We start from the raw sequence: 18359 nt of genomic DNA, 5'->3' as shown, positions 1-18359 counted from the left end.
AAGTGCAGTGTTTGGCTGCACTCACCTCAGAACTCTTTGGAAATGTTTTAAAAAAACAACAATGGTATATATTTCAAATAGCAGAGGTGCTGCACATAAACAGATTTTAGATAAACTCTTCTTGCATAATAGATTTGGAAAGGGAACACTGACCAAGGAAATTACTGTTAAATTCTACCATGAAGATTCAAAGCCCCACTGAGACAAACCTAGGACCCAGAATTTAACCAGAGACAGGATAAACATATGCCATCTATGCTCAGATAGAGCAGGAGGTGGGCCAAGTTGCATCATTTACTGTCACCATTTTGAGAGGGACTCCAGAATACAGAACTATTATAGGGTTATACATAATTTCTTAGTGCTTGTGGACATGAGGAAGCCACCTTTCCCATACTTTCATATGACTTTGGGGATCTTTTGCCCCAAATCGTATCATTTTGAAAAACCATTGTGGAGAATTTGTGGGATTTTTGTGGGATTTCAGGGACCACAAAGTTGTGGTCCAGGACTCCCTCAAAGCTTTCAATGGGCATTCTCACGTATATTTAAAATGTTTTTATTTAACCCTGTTTAATATACTGTGGATCAAAACTGGGAAAATAAAGCTTGAAAACTGTTCCAGTTTTTATTTTCAGGAGAGTCCGTTTCATTATTTCTCTGGCTAGCATTCCAAATCCTTCTTCAAATTCCACCTTTCCCATACAGCCTCAACTCCTCAGACTTTTAACCCTGGCGAAAACACTTATACAGAGAATTTAATTGTTCCTATTCGTTGCTAATTATTTCTTTTCTAGCCATATCCGTCCATAGGCTCTCCACTCCATAATCTAAATATAATTTTTCAGTTTTTCAAAAGAAGGCTCTATGCTTGTATTCCCCACTCCAGAAGTAAGTGTTTCAGATTTGGATAACCATCTTCTAAAAGAATCAAGGACATATCTGCATATCTTAGTTCTCAGGGAATGCCTCCCATTTTTAGTAGCTCCCTCCAAGTCTTGCCATATCTGTGCCAGACCAGAAATAAAGTTCAAGTCAATAGATATTGGGCTTCAGTGCATTTAAGTACAATCTTCATTCTCCTATGTCTCATTTTTCTTCTCCTTTTTGAGTAGCCACTTCACCACCATTATAAAAACTATCTGGGTTCCTATTTGAGATCCTGAATTTCTAATCTGACTTCATTGACAGCACTTCTTAGCAATTGCTTCTTACTGGCTATCTGTCCCACTGTCATTAAAGACATGATGACTAAACAAGCCGCTGTACACTGGACATACACTGTACTTTGGATTATTAGATTGCATTAACAAAACCATAGTTTCTAAGGCAAGGGAGGTAATACCCATTATATTCTACAGTAGTCAGGCCTCATCCAGAACACTGCATTCAATTATGGAATACACATTTCAAGAAGGATATAGACAAGCTGGAGCAGGTTCAGAAATGTGGAACAAGAATAATAACAGGTATGGAGAACAAAACACATAAGGAACGATGGAAAGACCTGGGCATATTCAGCTCTGGTAAACAGAAGACCGATTGTATTCTTTATATATCTAAAGGGCTTCCATAGAGAGGAGGAGATAGGTTGGTTCTCTGTTGTTTCAGAGGGTAGGGCCAGGCCTAATGGCTTTATGTTGCAGGTGGTGGATATATTTCAATTGAACATGTGCAGAAACTTCTGATTACAATAGCAGTTCAGCAATTAGATGATGAGCTAGAAGGTTGATGGGTCTCTTTCTATGAATGTCTTCCAAAGGAAGCTGGAGAGCTACTTGCTGTAGATGCACTAGCTGGATTTCCTGAACTGAATGTGACACTGGATTCAATGGCTTATGCAGCCCTTTTCAGCTCAATAATCATGTAATAGCAAGATTCCCTGGAAAAAGATGACAATGCACAATAAAACTAAGGCAGCAGGAAAAGAGAAATATTACCTCCCAAAAGGATTGATTCGATCCAGGAAGCCATTGCCCTGAGTAGGTCACTAGACGACTCAGTTTCTTGGTGATCATAGGGACACCATAAGTCAAATTTGACTGAATGGAAAATTGCAGTCGCAACAACAAAGACTGCCTAACATGGTATTGTCATACACTCTCAGAAATAGAAATAGGAGCATTATTAAATTTCAACAACAATAAAAAAACGTAGTGGAAATTCTAATATTGGGATTATCTACTCCAAGGTTATACATCTTTGGCACCTTAGATATTTTAGGCTTCAACTGCCCAATGTTTCAGCCATGCCGGACAAAGCTAAGAAACTGTGGGAGTTGTAGTAAAGAATATATCTGAAGGACCAAAAGTTCTCCACTCCAGTTCTGCTTTCTGCACTCCATGACAGCAATTAAGCCACTCAATGATTTGCATAGGCGGTATTAAGATAGTCTGCTCATTATCACAGACACTTAAGCCCAGGAGAAAGTTTATTTTTTGTTTTAATGGCCAAGAGCTCTTCATAGCAACTACAGATCAGAAAATGACTGAAGCCTTAAAGGCAGACAAATAATACAGTTCTGCCTAATGCAGCTCAAAAAGAGCTGTGTGATGATCGAAAAGCTCTTTGTTCCCCATAGGCTACCAGTATTTTCAGCATTTAGGAAAAAAATTGCGATGAAAAGTGTCTGTTGGAATGTGTGCAGCAGCTCCTGCAATCTAATGTCTTGCTATAATTCAAATGCTAAAAATGCTGAAGATGCTTTGTTTAACAAGCAGGACACTAATGAAACCAAGGGTAAATCCTCTGCCGCCAGTTTCAAAGCAGGTGCCCTCCCAACCCAATTTAGATAGAGAAAAAGAATTGCTTATTGTGAAAATGAATTTTCTGGAGTACATCTTCCTTTGCATAAGTAGAGCTTGGTGGTGATAGCACAAAAATGTAAAAGGTAGATCCCTCCTAGTAAAAGGACATTCAGCTTGTAACACATATAGTAAAAGCATTAATCAAGGAGAGGAAAATGCAACAAGTGTATGAGACTTCCAGTACAAACTGAGGCAGGGGAAAGAAAGGAATTGCATACTACAGTTTTACGAAACACCTATGTCACTATGCAGCCCTCTTTTTCCATTCTGTCCCCTGTCAAAAGAGGTCTAAAGAAACAGAAACATGCATTGTGAGCTTGTAGCAATTTGTCTAGATTGAATCAATCAACAAAGCTGGAGCAGGAAAAGAACTGGATTCTAATCTACCCCATTCTATTGTAGCCATAGGTGCCTCTGTATCACAGGCAAAGTAAACAGCAGCTATTGCCAGAATCCCTTACTGAGCTAAAGAGAGAAAAGGGAGGAAGAGAAAAGCTTGCCCTCACCAACTATCCCCAACATGTTAAGAAAGCACAAGCCAATTAGACTGGCCACCAAAATGGAAACAATAAGAAAAATAGAGGTTGGTGAAAGAAAAAATAATTTCTCCATGTACTTTGGAAGAAAGCTTCAAGTGGACTCTGGAAGGATCTTATCCCATGTGTTATGGAGAGAACTAAGGCTCATCTTACAGATCCCGAAAACCACTTCCTTGCATTTTCCTCCCTTAGGCCACTGCTTTTTTTTTTTTCGTGTCAGGAGCAACCGGAGTTGCTTCTGGAGTGAGAGAATTGGCCGTCTGCAAGGACGATGCCCAGGGGACGCCCGGATGTTTTTTGATGTTTTTACCATCCTTGTGGGAGGCTTCTCTCATGTCCCCGCATGGAGCTGGAGCTGATAGAGGGAGCTCATCCACACTCTCCCCAGGTGGGATTCGAACCTGGCAGCTTTCAGGTCAGCAACCCAACCTTCAAGTCACTTAGTCCACTACGCCATCTGGGGGCTCCTATGCCACTGCTGAGGAGGATCATGGGCTCAGCAAACAGTAGGTCTTAAAGTGTTGACCAACCAGAAACAAACCCATACTTCAGTTCGCCATGCTTGCCATCCTTGGGATGACTAGACAAGGCAGAAAGTGGCATTGCTCATTTTGCAATTGAAATAAGAACTGTGGCAAATATGAGACCCATTTCCAAATTTCACTGGCAGTACCAGCTTTTTTTCTGGCTCTCACTTAGCCAAGATATGGAAAGCAGTGGGGGAATGTGGAGATGGAGGAAATAGGGGTCCCCAGGTTTGGGAAGAAGAGAAGGCAATCCCACCCATGAGCTCCAGCAGATATGAAAGGAGAACTGCTTCCATCTCCTCTCCCATCAGAACAGGTATGACCTTCCCATTTGCCCCTCAATAAGAAAAGAAGGAATTCTGTCGATTTAATAGCAAACTGTGAAGTGAAAGCATAAACAAGTTATTTTCCTACACAAAGCCCTTTCCCGATCTCTCCCCAGCCATCTCTTTTCCTTTGCTGTCAAGTTATCTGACCTCTGTTTGATAATCTCATTTCCTTAAAATCAAAATACCGGAAATTTAAGCTTCCTAGAGTGTTAATTGTGACCCTGCTCCATTGCTAATCAAAAAATTGGATGTTTTGCATGAAAATGGTGTTCTAATTAATTCTCAGTCATAAAGCGCCCTGGTTTTAATAACCCCTTCTTGATTGGATAGCCTTTGAAGAGATGGTTGCAGTTAATCCGCTAAACTAGAAAAACCACACGCAGAGGAAATAATAAGTGGGCTTATAAGGTCTGAATAAGATGATTGCATTAACACAGTCAAAGTGAAGAAGAGCGATCTCTCGGCCCCAGCCTCAACTCCGACTCCTGTTGTGACGGAGAGGGACAATCCAGGCATCTGATGGAACACTTGGCCTCATGTCTACATTCCGCAAGGCAGAAAGAGCTCCTCGTTTCACATTTTGGAGTTCTGCTTTGAAGGAGTGTCTACCTGTCACAAAACCTCTTTTATTAAAAAGTGACACGAATGCCACTCATCTCGTCCTCCCTCCTCCCTATCATCGCTGAATGACAGTGCATTATCATATGTAATTCTGAGAGTGTTGAGCAGCATTTTCATTACTCCAAACGTCATGATCGGTTTGTGTCACCAGAGAACACAAAGAGTCCGTTCAGGCAGGCTTTTTGTCCTTGTTAGTGAATTCATATTTCACAGCAACAATATTGCAGCTTTGTTGATGAATCGGATGCTCCCGGAAATCGACCTCTTGTCAATAAGGGGTGAACTTACACAATTGACAAAATCAGTAGTCTGTCCTAGACTGTACTAGATCACGCTTCAGGTGCAGCCGTTCACAGTGGGTCTTCAAAGACTCCATGAACATAGAGAAATCTAACAAAAGGAGGCAACAGAGAAAGGGGCAAAGAGCGATGCAACCAAGAGAGAATGCACTCTTCCAGATTTTTCTTTCTTAAAACAAGAACTACTCAAGAGAGCCTTGTAATGATTGCCAGAGTTTGGCAAGCCTAGAGATTGGAGGATACCTGCAGGATGCTTTCCTTGAGATTTTGAACCCTGCTGAAGCTCTTCACATTCTTTTACTGCAGACATGAAACTTCTTCGGAGACTCAGTTGGCCAAGTGATCTGAAAGCACTGATTCAGTGGGGTGAAACTACCTCTGCTGACTCCCTATGGAGAAGTATCATTGGTATATCTGACAGAAGTCTACAACTCTCTGTCTTTGACAAAACGATGACACTTTACTGGCAAGACACAAGCTGCATCTCTCCTCTTCAAAGTAACAGCATCTTTCTGCTGGAAAGCTGAATCTGCTTGAAATGCCATGTGGAGGAATACTCATCCCAAAAAAGGAAAGCAGCTACCAGTAGACATTTCTTTCCAGTGAAAGTAAATGATACATGTGGCCCACATGAAGAATAACCATTACTCTTAATTTTCCAAATGAATTAATTCCCAATTCCTGAACAATTAGCTCTCTTAAGAAACCCTCCTAGAAGCAGCAAAGGTAAAGATTTTCCCCTGACATCAAGTCTAGTTGTGTCCAACTCTGGGGGTTGGTGGTCATCTCAATTTCTAAGCTGAAGAGCCGGCACTGTCTGTAGACACCTCCTAGGTCATGGGACCAGAATGACTGGATGGAGCAAAGTTACCTTCCTGCCAGAGTGGTACCTATTGATCTACTCACATTTTCCATGTTTTCGAACTGTTAGGTTGGCAGAAGCTGGGGTTAACAACGGGAGTTCACCCTGCTCCCCGGATTCGAACCACTGACCTTTCGGTCAGCAAGTTCAGCAGCTCAGTGGTTTAACCCACTGCGTTACCGGGGGCTCCTAGAAGTAGTTTTAGAGGGGATTATCTTTCCCAAAAGATAATTCCCGTTCCCGTTATCATGGCCCACTAGCCACGCTGGACAGAAGGTTTTCAGAGCTGAAGTCTCTCCCTAAATGAGTCCATGAGAACATTTAGTGTTGTGCTGTTTTGTCAGTTTGTAACAACAAGTCACCTGTCAACTTACAGAAGCCCCATGAATTCCACTATGATTCCTCAGAGATGGCTTGCTATTGCCTTCCTCTGAAGTATAGCCTCTTGCATCTGGTATTCCATGGCCGCCTCCCATCCTAATACTAACCAGAGCTGCTTAACCTCCAAGATAATATGGGATCTGGTGCCTTCAAGGTATTGGTTTTATTTGTTTGATATTGTTAGTTTGTATATAACTTTAATGAATTTTAATACCTTTAATTTGCAAATTGTTTTATTTAAAAAAAATAGCTTACAATTACAGTCATCACAAATGTTTTTTTTTCCACTTTAGTGAAAAATACTCTCCATTGCCCCCCCCCCCCAAAAAAAAAGACAGGATTGTAATTGGGAAGACAAAGGAAGCAAGGGATGAAAGTGAGCAAATGCAATTACACAGTTATTCATTCTGCTTGGGGAAGGTGTGTGAACACATCGACCAAAGGGTGAGCTGCGATTAAAGCAACAATCTAATAGGGAAAGGTGAGATGTCAGTTTTTCGTTGATAAAAATATGTGCGGAGGTTGAAAAATGTATCGGCTTGAATTTTCTATTAGATCTCTAATAGCCTTCTTATTCGTTACACTAACCGTAGAGCTAATTCTACTGAGCTTCATGGTCTTCAAAGAGCTACATAGCACAGCAGTCACCTTTCTGGTAATTAATGAAGTGCCCTTTGCATGACAGAGACTATGGAATTTAATTACTGATGCTACTCGTACCCCCGACTGATTCTGCCTCTGCCATGAAATGCTCAGCCAAAGTGACTTGGAGGTGGATGCTCCGATTTTTAAGAGAAACAACTGCAGATGCTCTTTTGTCAGCCTGGATTTCTAAGGCTTAGAAGAGGGCCGGGAAAGTCGCTTTCCTTCACTTGCTAGCGGTGCTTTCTCTCTCTTGGATTCCCCATTGACTGTGGGGTAGTAAATCTGAGGCTGCTGTAGCAGTGGTTTAAGTTTAATAAATCCCCAGCAAGCCCTTGGGCAGTGTCACAGAAGAAGTGTGGAGGGCAAGGCAGAAGGACCATATTTTTGGTGTTTGGCTGATTCATAGCAACAAAGGCAAGTCTAGGTACTTCTGTCTAGGAATTGCTCAGGAGCAAGATATTTCAGTGCTGCAGTCCAACCCAAATAAGGCACAGTTAAGGATGTTGCTGAATGGGTAAAAAGTAGCATGATGTGCAAAATGTGGCAATGCTTAAGACACAGGATATTCCTCCTTCAGCAGTGAGTGGGGTGCCCATCACAAAACTGTGAAGTAATTTCAGAACTTACCGTTATAGCACAAAAAGGATGAAGTCACACATTACCTTTCAATTGTTATAGGATTTTTTTTATTATACCTTGATTGTGGGAGAAAGAAATTACCACATAATCCTGAATGTAAGTCCCCACGCCATATCTCAACAGTTTCTGATTCTTCGTCTTCTCACCACTTCTCCCCTGTCCATGTCTTCCTGACTTATTTTATAGTGTGAAAAAAGCTGAAATTGGCTGCTTCATTCAAATCAGTAAACTCTGGTTGCCTTCAAACCAAGACTGAAACACTACCAAACCCATCTTTTTGCATTGCATCAGAGCCACCTGATAGACTAGTGAGCCCTCACTCCCTAAAACCCATTGAAGTGGAAAGAAATTCCCTCTAAATCCATGGTACTCAACCTGCGGGTCCCTGGATGTTTTGGCCTTCAACTCCCAGAAACCCTAATAACTGGTAAACTGGCTGGGATTTCTGGGAATTGTTAGCCAGAAGACCTGGGGACCACAGGTTGAGAACCACTGCCTAAATCAAATATCATCGTAAAATCCTAAACAATTTTAAATTGCCAAAGATGATTGGCGAGGAAGAGGAGAGGAACCAAAATCATATTTCACATTTCAAAGCCTAGTTCTACTATGAAATCCAAATATCACATTTTGCATTAACTGCTGCTATAATGGTACTATTACTACATGGTCGGCTATATTCAGTGAGTATAACATAAAATTCACAGCGAAACATGGCATCTGAGAACCTGAAGATTTGCTATCGCTAGATTAAAGTTTACACAGATACACACACAATGTATAGAGCAATTTTAAATGCATAACCAGTATGTAGTTCTAATATATTTCTTAAAAGCTAGCTGCTCACAATACCAGGATAAAAGTGACCTTTCATAAGAGGTTCATATAAAATCAAATTTCCCATCTCGGTTAGCCTACCTTGAAGTTCACCACTCCTGCTGTAGAGCTCCCGCCTCTGTTCCCGCAAATAAGCACTCATGCTAATAGCGTGGGAAGATGACTCAAACCTGCAGCAAAAAAGACAGAATACCAAGAAGCATTATGAATAGACTATAGACACAAAATCCTTCCCCTGAAGAAACCAAACTCAAGGCCAGTAGGATATACATCATATGCTAACGTAAGTTTCTCAAGAGGAGAAGTGGTCACTAACAGTGACTGATCAAAGCCAAACAAATTCATCTGTCTTTGATCATTTGGAAAGAACATGCACTTGTTCAAATAATTCAACTACTAAGTCCAAACTCAGTGCAACAAGAAGCATGTTGGCTGGTTTACACATCTACTCCAATTTATATATAAAGCAGAGCATTTGTGAGGAGGAGGTTCTAGAAATTGAGCTGCTACAAAGTTCTCCATCTTCCATTGCCGAATGATGCCAGTTCCAATGCTAGAAGCAATCCAGCCTGCAGGAAAAAGTACCCGAAGTGACTGGAGCATAAGGAAGGTGAGCTTGGTGGGCTTCTTACTCTGACAATTTCATGCTAATGGAAGGCCATCATGCCCATCAGACAGTAAGATGTGCTTACTTCAGTCTTATAACTCTGACCCCAAGATGTAGTTTATTTCACGCTGTTTTGCAATCACTACAGAAATGCTCTGCAATCACTCTAGAAGTGTTTGGTAATCACTACAATGCTGGAAGAGATTGATGCAGCTCTTCTAACAAGCTGCTTAGGATGGCATATGCAGTGTCCTTTCCAAAATACAACCCCCACATAGTATGCAACCACCACAGCTCATTGGGAATTTGTACCCAATTAACACTGGCCTAAATTCAACAATTTATTCAGCTGAATCAAGCTATCCCTGCTCTAAAGCCAGCTGTGTTTGGATATCACAATGAACCATGATATCATGTGATAGCCTTCATCCAACCTAGTTTATCACTTATGATCTACAAAGTCCTGTACAGCAAGGGTCTGGAGAGCAATGATTCCCGAAGTGTGTTCCTCCAGAGTTTTGGACCTCATCTCCCAGGATTCCTGGCTGTTGGCCATGTTGGCTGAGGCTTCTGGCAGTTGAGGTCCAAAACCACTGGTCTACAGTATCACAAAGACTATATTATTACCGATACATGCAAATCCATATGAGATTTGAGATTTTTTGGAGAGTCCTCAGTATCATCTGCAGAGATACATTTGGGGTTTTTTGTGTCAGAAGCGAACATATTGCAAGTTGCTTCTGGTGTGAGAGAATGGGCCATCTACAAAGACGTTGCCCAGGGGATGCCCAGATGTTTTACCATCCTACTGGGTGGCTTCTCTCATGTCCCCCTTCGGAAGCTAGGGCTGACAGACGGCTCACCTTATCTCGCGGAGCCGAACTGCCAACCTTTAGATCAGCAGTTCAGCCGACACAATGGTTTAATTCTTTACATTTGGTAAAGACATGAGAGACAGCACCCTTTCTGTGGCTACTCTACAACAGACTAAGCTGGTCCCTTTCACAAGTAGAAGATTATGATTCTCTTCAAGTGGGCCTCTGGTAACTGACCTCCTGTTAAGGAAAGGATCTTAATATGTGAGTGCTATACTGCTCTACTACTGTCATGGTGTTCTTTTTATGGTTTAGACAAAATCATGTAATGGTGTTTTAAAGTAATTCCACTGGCTGCCAATACACCTCTGAATTCAAGCTCCTGGAAATTATAGTTAAAGACTCGAATCCCTTGGAACCTCAATACTTGAAGGAATGCCTCCTCAACGTTAATATCCTGTGTAAGCATTAAAGGTAAAGTTTTCTTTTTTAAAAAAATATTTTTTATTCAAATTTCAAAGTTTACAGTGAAACAGGGGAAATACGGGGGGGGGAGGGTGAACTAAGGGATTGATGTGACATGGGATGCTGCAACTAAGTTGTTACGGGGCAAGAAGAAAGAGACATGTGGAACAAAAAAAAAGAAGAAAAGAAAACAAAAAAAAACAAGAAAAACCCAAAACAAAACAAAAACAAAAACAACAAAAAAAGGGATTAAGGGGTCGACAATTAGGAAAGGAACCCTACCCGGGGGGGGGGGGGGGAGGGGGGAAGTTGACTTCCAATCGGCTAACTTCCATCTTAATTACATTTGATTTCTTCATTTCGTCATATCTTGAATATATTCTTCAAGGAGCAACCAATTTTCTCTTTCATTACTCTTCCCGTTGTTTTTTTCATCAAGAAGGTCAGCCTGTCCATATTTTTAATGTCCATTAATTTCTCCAGCCACAGTTCTTTCGAAAGATTTTTCTTCTCCTTCCAGTTTCTTGCAATCACAAGTCTGGCCGCGGTAACAGCGTAAGTAAATATTCTTTCCTTACTGTCTTTTTCTTTCTCTGACTTTATCTTTCTCTCTTCTTTGAAATTATATAGTCCTAATAGGTAATACTCTGGTTTACATTCAAATTCTAATTTTAAAATCTTTTTACATTCATTGTGGATTGTTCTCCAATACTTTTTAATTTCTTTACAATTCCACCACATGTGGAAATATGACCCCACTTGTTCTCTACAATGCCAGCATCTGTTGTCCTTATCTTTGTACATAAATCCTAATTTTTTGGGTGTTAAATACCATCTGTGTATTGTCTTTAGCCAATTTTCCTTTAGATCAGTCGAGTAACACAATTTAATCTTTTTATTCCATATGTCATTCCATTCATCTATGGTTATCGACCTGCCTATATTTCTAGACCATTTTGTCATTGATTCTTTGACGATTTCCGTTTCTGTGTTCCACTCTAATAGTTTGTTGTATATTATTGTTATAATTTTTTTTCCCTTTTGAGTAAATTGTCCCAGAAGTTAGTGTTAGTGCTAAAACCTATTATTTTGTCTTTTTTATAATGCTCAGTTAGTTGATAATATTGTAGCCATGTAATATTCTCATATTCTATTTTGATTTCCTCCCATCCTTTCATAATGGGTGCAATCGCTCCTTTCTCTGTTTTTTTAATAATTTCAGAGTATGTTGGCCATTTTTGCCAACCGAGTAGTCTACGTTGCGTTGCCTCTAGAGGAGACAGCCAAAGAGGAGTTTTTTCATAGAGGAATCTTTTATATTTTATCCAGGTTGCCATTAAGGCTGATCTAATGAAATGGTTTCCGAATTGTTTATCTATTTTGATTTTATTCTGCCATAAATAACCATGCCACCCCCACCTCAAATCATGTCCTTCTAATGTTAAAGTTTTTATCTTCTTCAATCTTACCCAATCTATTACCCAGTCCAGGGCACATGCCTCATGATATAGCTGTAAATTGGGGAGGTCAAAGCCTCCTCTTTCTTTTGGGGTGGTCATCGTTACATACTTGATTCTTGGTTTTTTATTATTCCATATAAATTTATTTATTACCCGGTTCCAATCATTAAATAGTTTTTTGCCTCTGATAATGGGGATATTACGAAATAGATATAATAATTTGGGCAGGACATTCATTTTAATCACCGCTATCCTCCCCAATAGTGAAATATTTAAATTCTTCCAATTCTCTAAATCTTTTTTTATCTCCTTCCATTTTGCTCCGTAATTAAGCTCTAATATTTGATTATTTCTATTTCCAATCCAAATTCCTAAGTATTTAAATTTCTTAACAATGTTTAGTCCCGAATTATCTTTCAAAATACCCTGGCTTTTATCTGACATATTCTTTGTTAATATTGTTGTTTTTTCCATATTGATTTTAAAACCCGCCACGGACCCATACTTCTCTATTATCTCTAGCCAATCTTTTATACTATCTTTTGGGTTTTCTATTACACAGATCACATCGTCGGCGAATGCTCGTACCTTTATCTCTTGTTTTCCTATTTTAATACCCTTTAATTTTTCCTCTTTTCTTATTGATCTCAAAAGAATTTCCAAGGTAAATATAAAAATTAGAGGTGACATTGGGCAGCCCTGTCTTGTTCCCTTTTTAATTTCGAATTCTTCTGTAAGTAGGCCGTTTATTTTAATTTTTGCATATTGTTTTTCATAAATTGCGTTTATTCCATTTTGAAATTGATTTCCCATATCCAATTCATTAAATAAAATTTTAAAAAAATCCCAATTTACCTTGTCAAACGCTTTCTCAGCATCTAGTGCTAAGAAACCCACTTCTTTTTGATGATTTTGTTCATAATATTCTATAGCATCGAGAATTATCCGAATATTATCTTTTGTACTACGATTGGGGAGGAAGCCGGCTTGATCCTCTCCAATCCATATATTTAAAAATTTTGTAAATCTTTCTGCTAATACTTTGGTATAAATTTTATAGTCACTATTTAACAATGAAATAGGTTGATAGTTTTTTACATTGCTTGGATCTGTGCCATCTTTATGTATTAGAATAATTTCGGCCTTTTTCCATGAGTCAGGGATTTTTCCCTCACTGAGGGCTTCGTTCATAATTTTACTTAAGAATTCAATTACTGTTTCTTGATCAATTTTATAGAAACCGGCTGAGAAGCCGTCTGGACCGGGGGCTTTATCTGAATTTAGTTTTTTAATGGCATTTTTAATTTCCTCTATTGTAATTTCCTTGTTTAGATTTAATCTTTGATCCTCTGAAATTTTGGGTAGCTTTTGTTTACATATATATTCTTTTTATGGTTTAGACAAAATCATGTAATGGTGTTTTAAAGTAATTCCACTGGCTGCCAATACACCTCTGAATTCAAGCTCCTGGAAATTATAGTTAAAGACTCGAATCCCTTGGAACCTCAATACTTGAAGGAATGCCTCCTCAACGTTAATATCCTGTGTAAGCATTAAAGGTAAAGTTTTCTTCTGACATTAATCATGTCTGACTGGGGGTTGGTGCTCATCTCCATTTCTAAGCTGAAGAGCCAGCATTGTCCATAGACATCTCCAAGGTCATGTGGCTGGTATGATTACATGGAGCGCCATTACCGTCCCGTCAGAGAGGTACGCACATTTGAATGTTTTCGAACTGCTAGGTTGGCAGAAGCTGGGGCTAACAGCGGAGCTCACCCTGCTTCACAGATTCGAACCACTGACCTTTCGGTCAGCAAGTTCAGCAGCTCAGCGGTTTAACCTTCTGCGCCACCAGACACTCCAAGATATAACAGAGGTTATATTGCTCTTACAGATGGGATGAAGAAGACTTTAACTTTAGACTCAGTTGTAGAACATCCTCAATTCATATCAAAATAGGTGTCATTTTGACAAAAAGTGGAAATATGATTGTTCATTAAACCATTTGGGGCCTATTTGATTTCACACAACCTTTGTTTTTATTTGTCTTTTTAACATATTGAAGTATTCAACGTGTTTTTCACTTTTAAAAATCATGTCTATTATTCTTACTGTTTCAAGTTTGTCTAAAAACTATGTCTTTTAATGTTGTAATGTTTTAAGGTTTTATATTCATAGCCTGTGACTGTAAAAATCAATTCATTTATTCAATCAATCAATTTGTCTAATGAGTTTTGCTGTACGCTGCTCTAAACTTTCTAAACAGAAGTGGGATCCAAATATTAAAATAAATATCTATTCTGCTATTCAACCAGGGTGATCTAAAATGTAGAGATTCAACTGACAGGTAAGCAGGCCGCTAAGTAGGAAACCGAGATGGGAGACAGCTACTCCGTCTAGTAAGACAAATGCCAAAGAAAGGACAAACAGCACATCTGAGGCATTATCAAACAGGGACATCTCTCGACAGGATGTGAAGTGCCATTTCAACAGAGATCACCACAGATGTGGTGACAGCTGACAGATAACACAACCTGAGATCCCAGCAAGTACAGCTGTCACTGCGGTGAGAGCAATGATGGGAGAATGAGCATCAAGGGACCTGCTACTCTTATTAAGCAATTACGCCTTACGTCATTTCCATCCTACAGAAACAAGCAGAGGGGTTTACTGCAATGAAGTTGATGTGTTAACATACGAGTGGGATGGGAATTAAGATCACCCTGAAGAACGTGAAAACCAAATTTGCAGTTAATCTGCATGGGAATCTCAGAAATACTGTCAGGAGAAATAAACAGACCTGCTTTCTAGAAAGGTCGAATATCCCCTTATCTTAAATGCTTGTGTTGGATTTTAATTTTTTTTTCCAGGTTTTGGAATACCTGTATTTACACATACGTACATAATAAGATATCTTGGAGATGGGAGCCTAATCTAAACACAAAATTCATTTATGTTTCATATACACTTGATATGCATAGCCTGAAAGTAATTTTATACAATACTAGCTGTGCCCGGCCACGCGTTGCTGCGGCGTTGTTTGCTGGTGTTGGTGAGAAATTGTTGAGGTAGTGGTGGTATTGAATGTCTGTTGTATGGTTGTCTTTATGTTTGGTATGCACAAGCGTCAAGATAATCCAGTTCAAAGCAGATAATATAAGATTCTAAATGGGTTATATAGCTGTGTGGAAGGGCCTTGAGTCTACACTGCCATATAATCCAGTTCAAATCTGATAATCTGTGGAAGAGGCCTAAGTGAGGCCTAACTGTGCCTGTCCCCTGGGCTGAGTAGGTTGCTAGGAGACCAAGTGGGCGGAGCTTAGCCTTCTAACTGGCAGCAATTGGATAAAAACTATTATTCCTCTCCCTGTAATTAGGACTTTATTTTTCTTTTCTTTTTGTTGTATCAACCTAGAGCCGTGAATGATGGGTTGTGTTGTCAAATTTCAAGGTTAGGGGGCCTGTAGTTTTGTTGTTTTGTCCGCTGCCCTGATGCCATCACTCTTTTATATATATAGATTTTAATAATTTGGTGCATAAAACAAAATTTCCTTTTCACGTGGACTTCTGTCCAGCCAGGAATCACTCCTTCTATAAATGGGCTCCTGATTTTTCCGCCCAAATATTATGGCTTACATTTATCCCTAATATTATTTGGGCCAAGCTCTCCACCAAATAAATCCCACCATGAATCCCAATTCTGTCTTCTGAGATAGTAGCTACCACTGCAGGCTCGTGTCATTTGTAAATCTGATGGGTCTGCCATTTATTTCGCCATTCGAGCCATTTATGAAGATGTTAAATAAAAAAGGTCACGGGGCATTACCCTGCAGTGCCTCACTTATCACTTTTCTCCAAGAAGACAGGGAAGCATTAGTGAACACACTTTGACTTGGTGATCAAACTCCTACAAATTCACATTGTTGTAGCATCATCTAGCCTATATTTTGACACCTTATTTACAATATAGTTCTAGGCCTCCTCCCTTACCACCTTCACTTGCTACCGTCCAAACATGAGTCCCACCCTGCTATATTGCACTGATGCATATTGAGGCAAAAACATTCCATTCACAAGCCACTCAAGAAAATGAAATAAATCTCCAGAAGCTGTTCACCATGTCCCAAAGCTCCCATCTATGTTCAAGTAATTTTAATATTAATTTTACTAGGATACCAATGATGCTTTCCATTAATCCATCAAAGTGTTTTACTCTGGAGCTGAATTGGCCTCCCAAACATCCTACAAATTGGTAAAAGGGAAATTAGGAAAGGAAAAAAGCTTGAAGTATGGAAGAGGAATCTGAAAGTCAACCATGTAAAATATGATGATTAAACCAAAGCAGTAATTGACTGCAAAGGAAAAAAAAGTGTTAGTTCCAATATATGTGTTCTCGTGTTCTACTTCCTCTAACTCTTACAGATTATATACTTCTGCATTTTAATTCATCTACTATTCTTCAAAACCGAATATTGCTGGCCTCTTGCAATATTTTTTCAGATAAACAATTAAAACTAGCTATGCTTCCTTGAAGTTCGAAGGTGTCTTCTCTTTAATCAACATCATCAAGTTGTCAATTTATGCCAAATCACACATTTTCAACTGTGTAGGTGTTTTATTTTAGTTGTTATTATTATTTAGTTTACTTTATTTCTGTTTTATGTGTCATTTTTGTGGTTTGATTTGTTTGTATGTATGTTTATATAATTCTTTTATGTAATCTTATATATTGTAACAACTTTTTTTATTTTCAATGAAGTCAATTTAAAACTAATAATGCTTCAACGATTCAGGAGAAGCATCATTAAAAGAAAAGCAGACAGACAAACAAGGGCCCAAGGACAAAACTGTAGGGTTAAGCACCACCATGGAAGAGAGGAAACATAACTGTCAACACATACCAAGCTTTATCCTTGTCCTTCAAATACTTTTGGATTAACTGTTCCCACATAAGAGAAGATACAGAGAATTATATAACATGCCAAAGTCTTAGAGATAGAGCCCAAACAATCTGACAGTTGGATCCAACCTTCCTCTTTTTGCATGCACCCACCGGATAGGGTTGTGCTCTTTTCTCCAGAATTGAGCAAGGGATTCTGCTCATCCTTCCCACCTACCTTTAAAGCGAATGAGCCTTAGGATATGTGAAGTGAGATAGTGGGCCAGCCTGGACTGAACCATTTAGTCACAGCTTATGGGCAGGTTACAGTCTAGAGCAATGATCCTTTAGGTGTTTTAAACTTCTGCTCCCAAAATCTCCAGCTGCCTTGACCAATGATCTGGAATTGTGGAAGCTGGAGTCCAAAACACCAGACTCTGAGAAACACTGATCTAGAGGCTTGCTGCAAAAGGATGAATACAGGCAGTCAGAAACACAGTAAAGGTGCATTAGGAAGACAGAAATGGATAAGATCTAAGTGGGTTTGGGGAGCTGGGGGCTGTGGCGATTGTTTGAGTTGTTCATGTTTATTGGTTATATAATAAATACATTTTTTTCAATAAGGGTCTGTTTTCCATTTCCGAATGAGAAGGGAGAACTACTCAACTTTTTCTTCCAGATTGAGTCCACTAATCAACACAGCCTCTTGTCCAACATTAAGGTCATCTTGGGAACCGAGTACTAGATCTAGGAAGAGATCTTGAGGCCAAAGGGCAAAGTGAGTAACAGGAACCTTAAGGTTGGAACTGTGGAACCAGGCCGGGTAGGGGTTCCCTCCCAGGGTGTTGCTGTAGGAGAGAGCTACAATGGGCTCCTCAGAGTTCAGATTTCTTCTCCCAGTACACCTTCATCATCCCTATCCATCCCCTGCACCAGTTCTACTTCTCCTGTCCTTCTTAGTCATTTCAGGCAAAAGGTGTACCAACTTTATATGAGAATAGTACTTAGGTGAGTGAAGCAGCTTTAACTTAAATACAGGTTGACTATCTTTATCTGGAATGTAGAAATCCAAAACGCTCCAAAATCTAAAATTGTCCATATTAGAAGCTGAGATAGTGACACCTTTACTTTCTTATGGTTCATTGTGCACAGACATTATTTCAGGCACAACATTATATATCTCATATTTCAGTTTGTGCATATATGCAAAGATCTAAAAACATATCTGGGATACTTTGGGATAGTCAACTTGTATAAAACCAATTTTTCAAATAAAAGAGGTTCTTGGAGATTTCCAATCTCAACACAAAGTACAGTCTGGGAAAGAGAATGGAGCTGTACGTACTTGAAGAGGGTGGTTTTAGGTCTCTGAGGTTTCTTTTTGGCAAAGAATGCTGCAAATTCCCGTCCCGAGCTGCCATAACTAAGCTGAGCTGATGGCTCTGAGGATGTCCGTGTATTTTTCATATCCAAGTACTCTGTAAGCAGCATCTGGAAAGAAGGTGACATTTTAAGAAACTAATTTAAAATGTTTTGCAAAGAAATTAGGTTTCTAGCAAAGCTCGCTAAGACACACACAGCTCAAAGGTTGGTTGCCACATTAAAGTACTATCTGCAGAAAGTCTGAACAACAAGTTAATTACCAAG

At 39.5% G+C, this 18359-nt stretch overlaps 1 protein-coding gene across 3 annotated transcripts in view; it reads right to left on the bottom strand.

Moving 5' to 3' along the window:
- exoc4 (exocyst complex component 4) overlaps positions 1-18359 on the bottom strand; it is a 474612-nt gene that overhangs the window by 309998 nt on the left and 146255 nt on the right. For all 3 annotated transcript variants that reach the window (XM_062981251.1, XM_062981249.1, XM_062981250.1), the window contains 2 exons: positions 18058-18203; positions 8568-8656 (listed from right to left, as the gene is read on the bottom strand). In XM_062981251.1, the coding sequence (XP_062837321.1) occupies positions 8568-8656; positions 18058-18203 (235 nt within the window). The remainder of the gene's footprint in view (positions 1-8567; positions 8657-18057; positions 18204-18359) is intronic.

This window comes from Anolis carolinensis, chromosome 5 (genome assembly GCF_035594765.1).
Source record: "Anolis carolinensis isolate JA03-04 chromosome 5, rAnoCar3.1.pri, whole genome shotgun sequence".
In the NCBI taxonomy this organism is placed as follows: Eukaryota; Metazoa; Chordata; class Lepidosauria; order Squamata; family Dactyloidae; genus Anolis; species Anolis carolinensis.
Note: the sequence above shows the minus strand (reverse complement) of the source record. Positions and strands in the feature narration are given on the sequence as shown.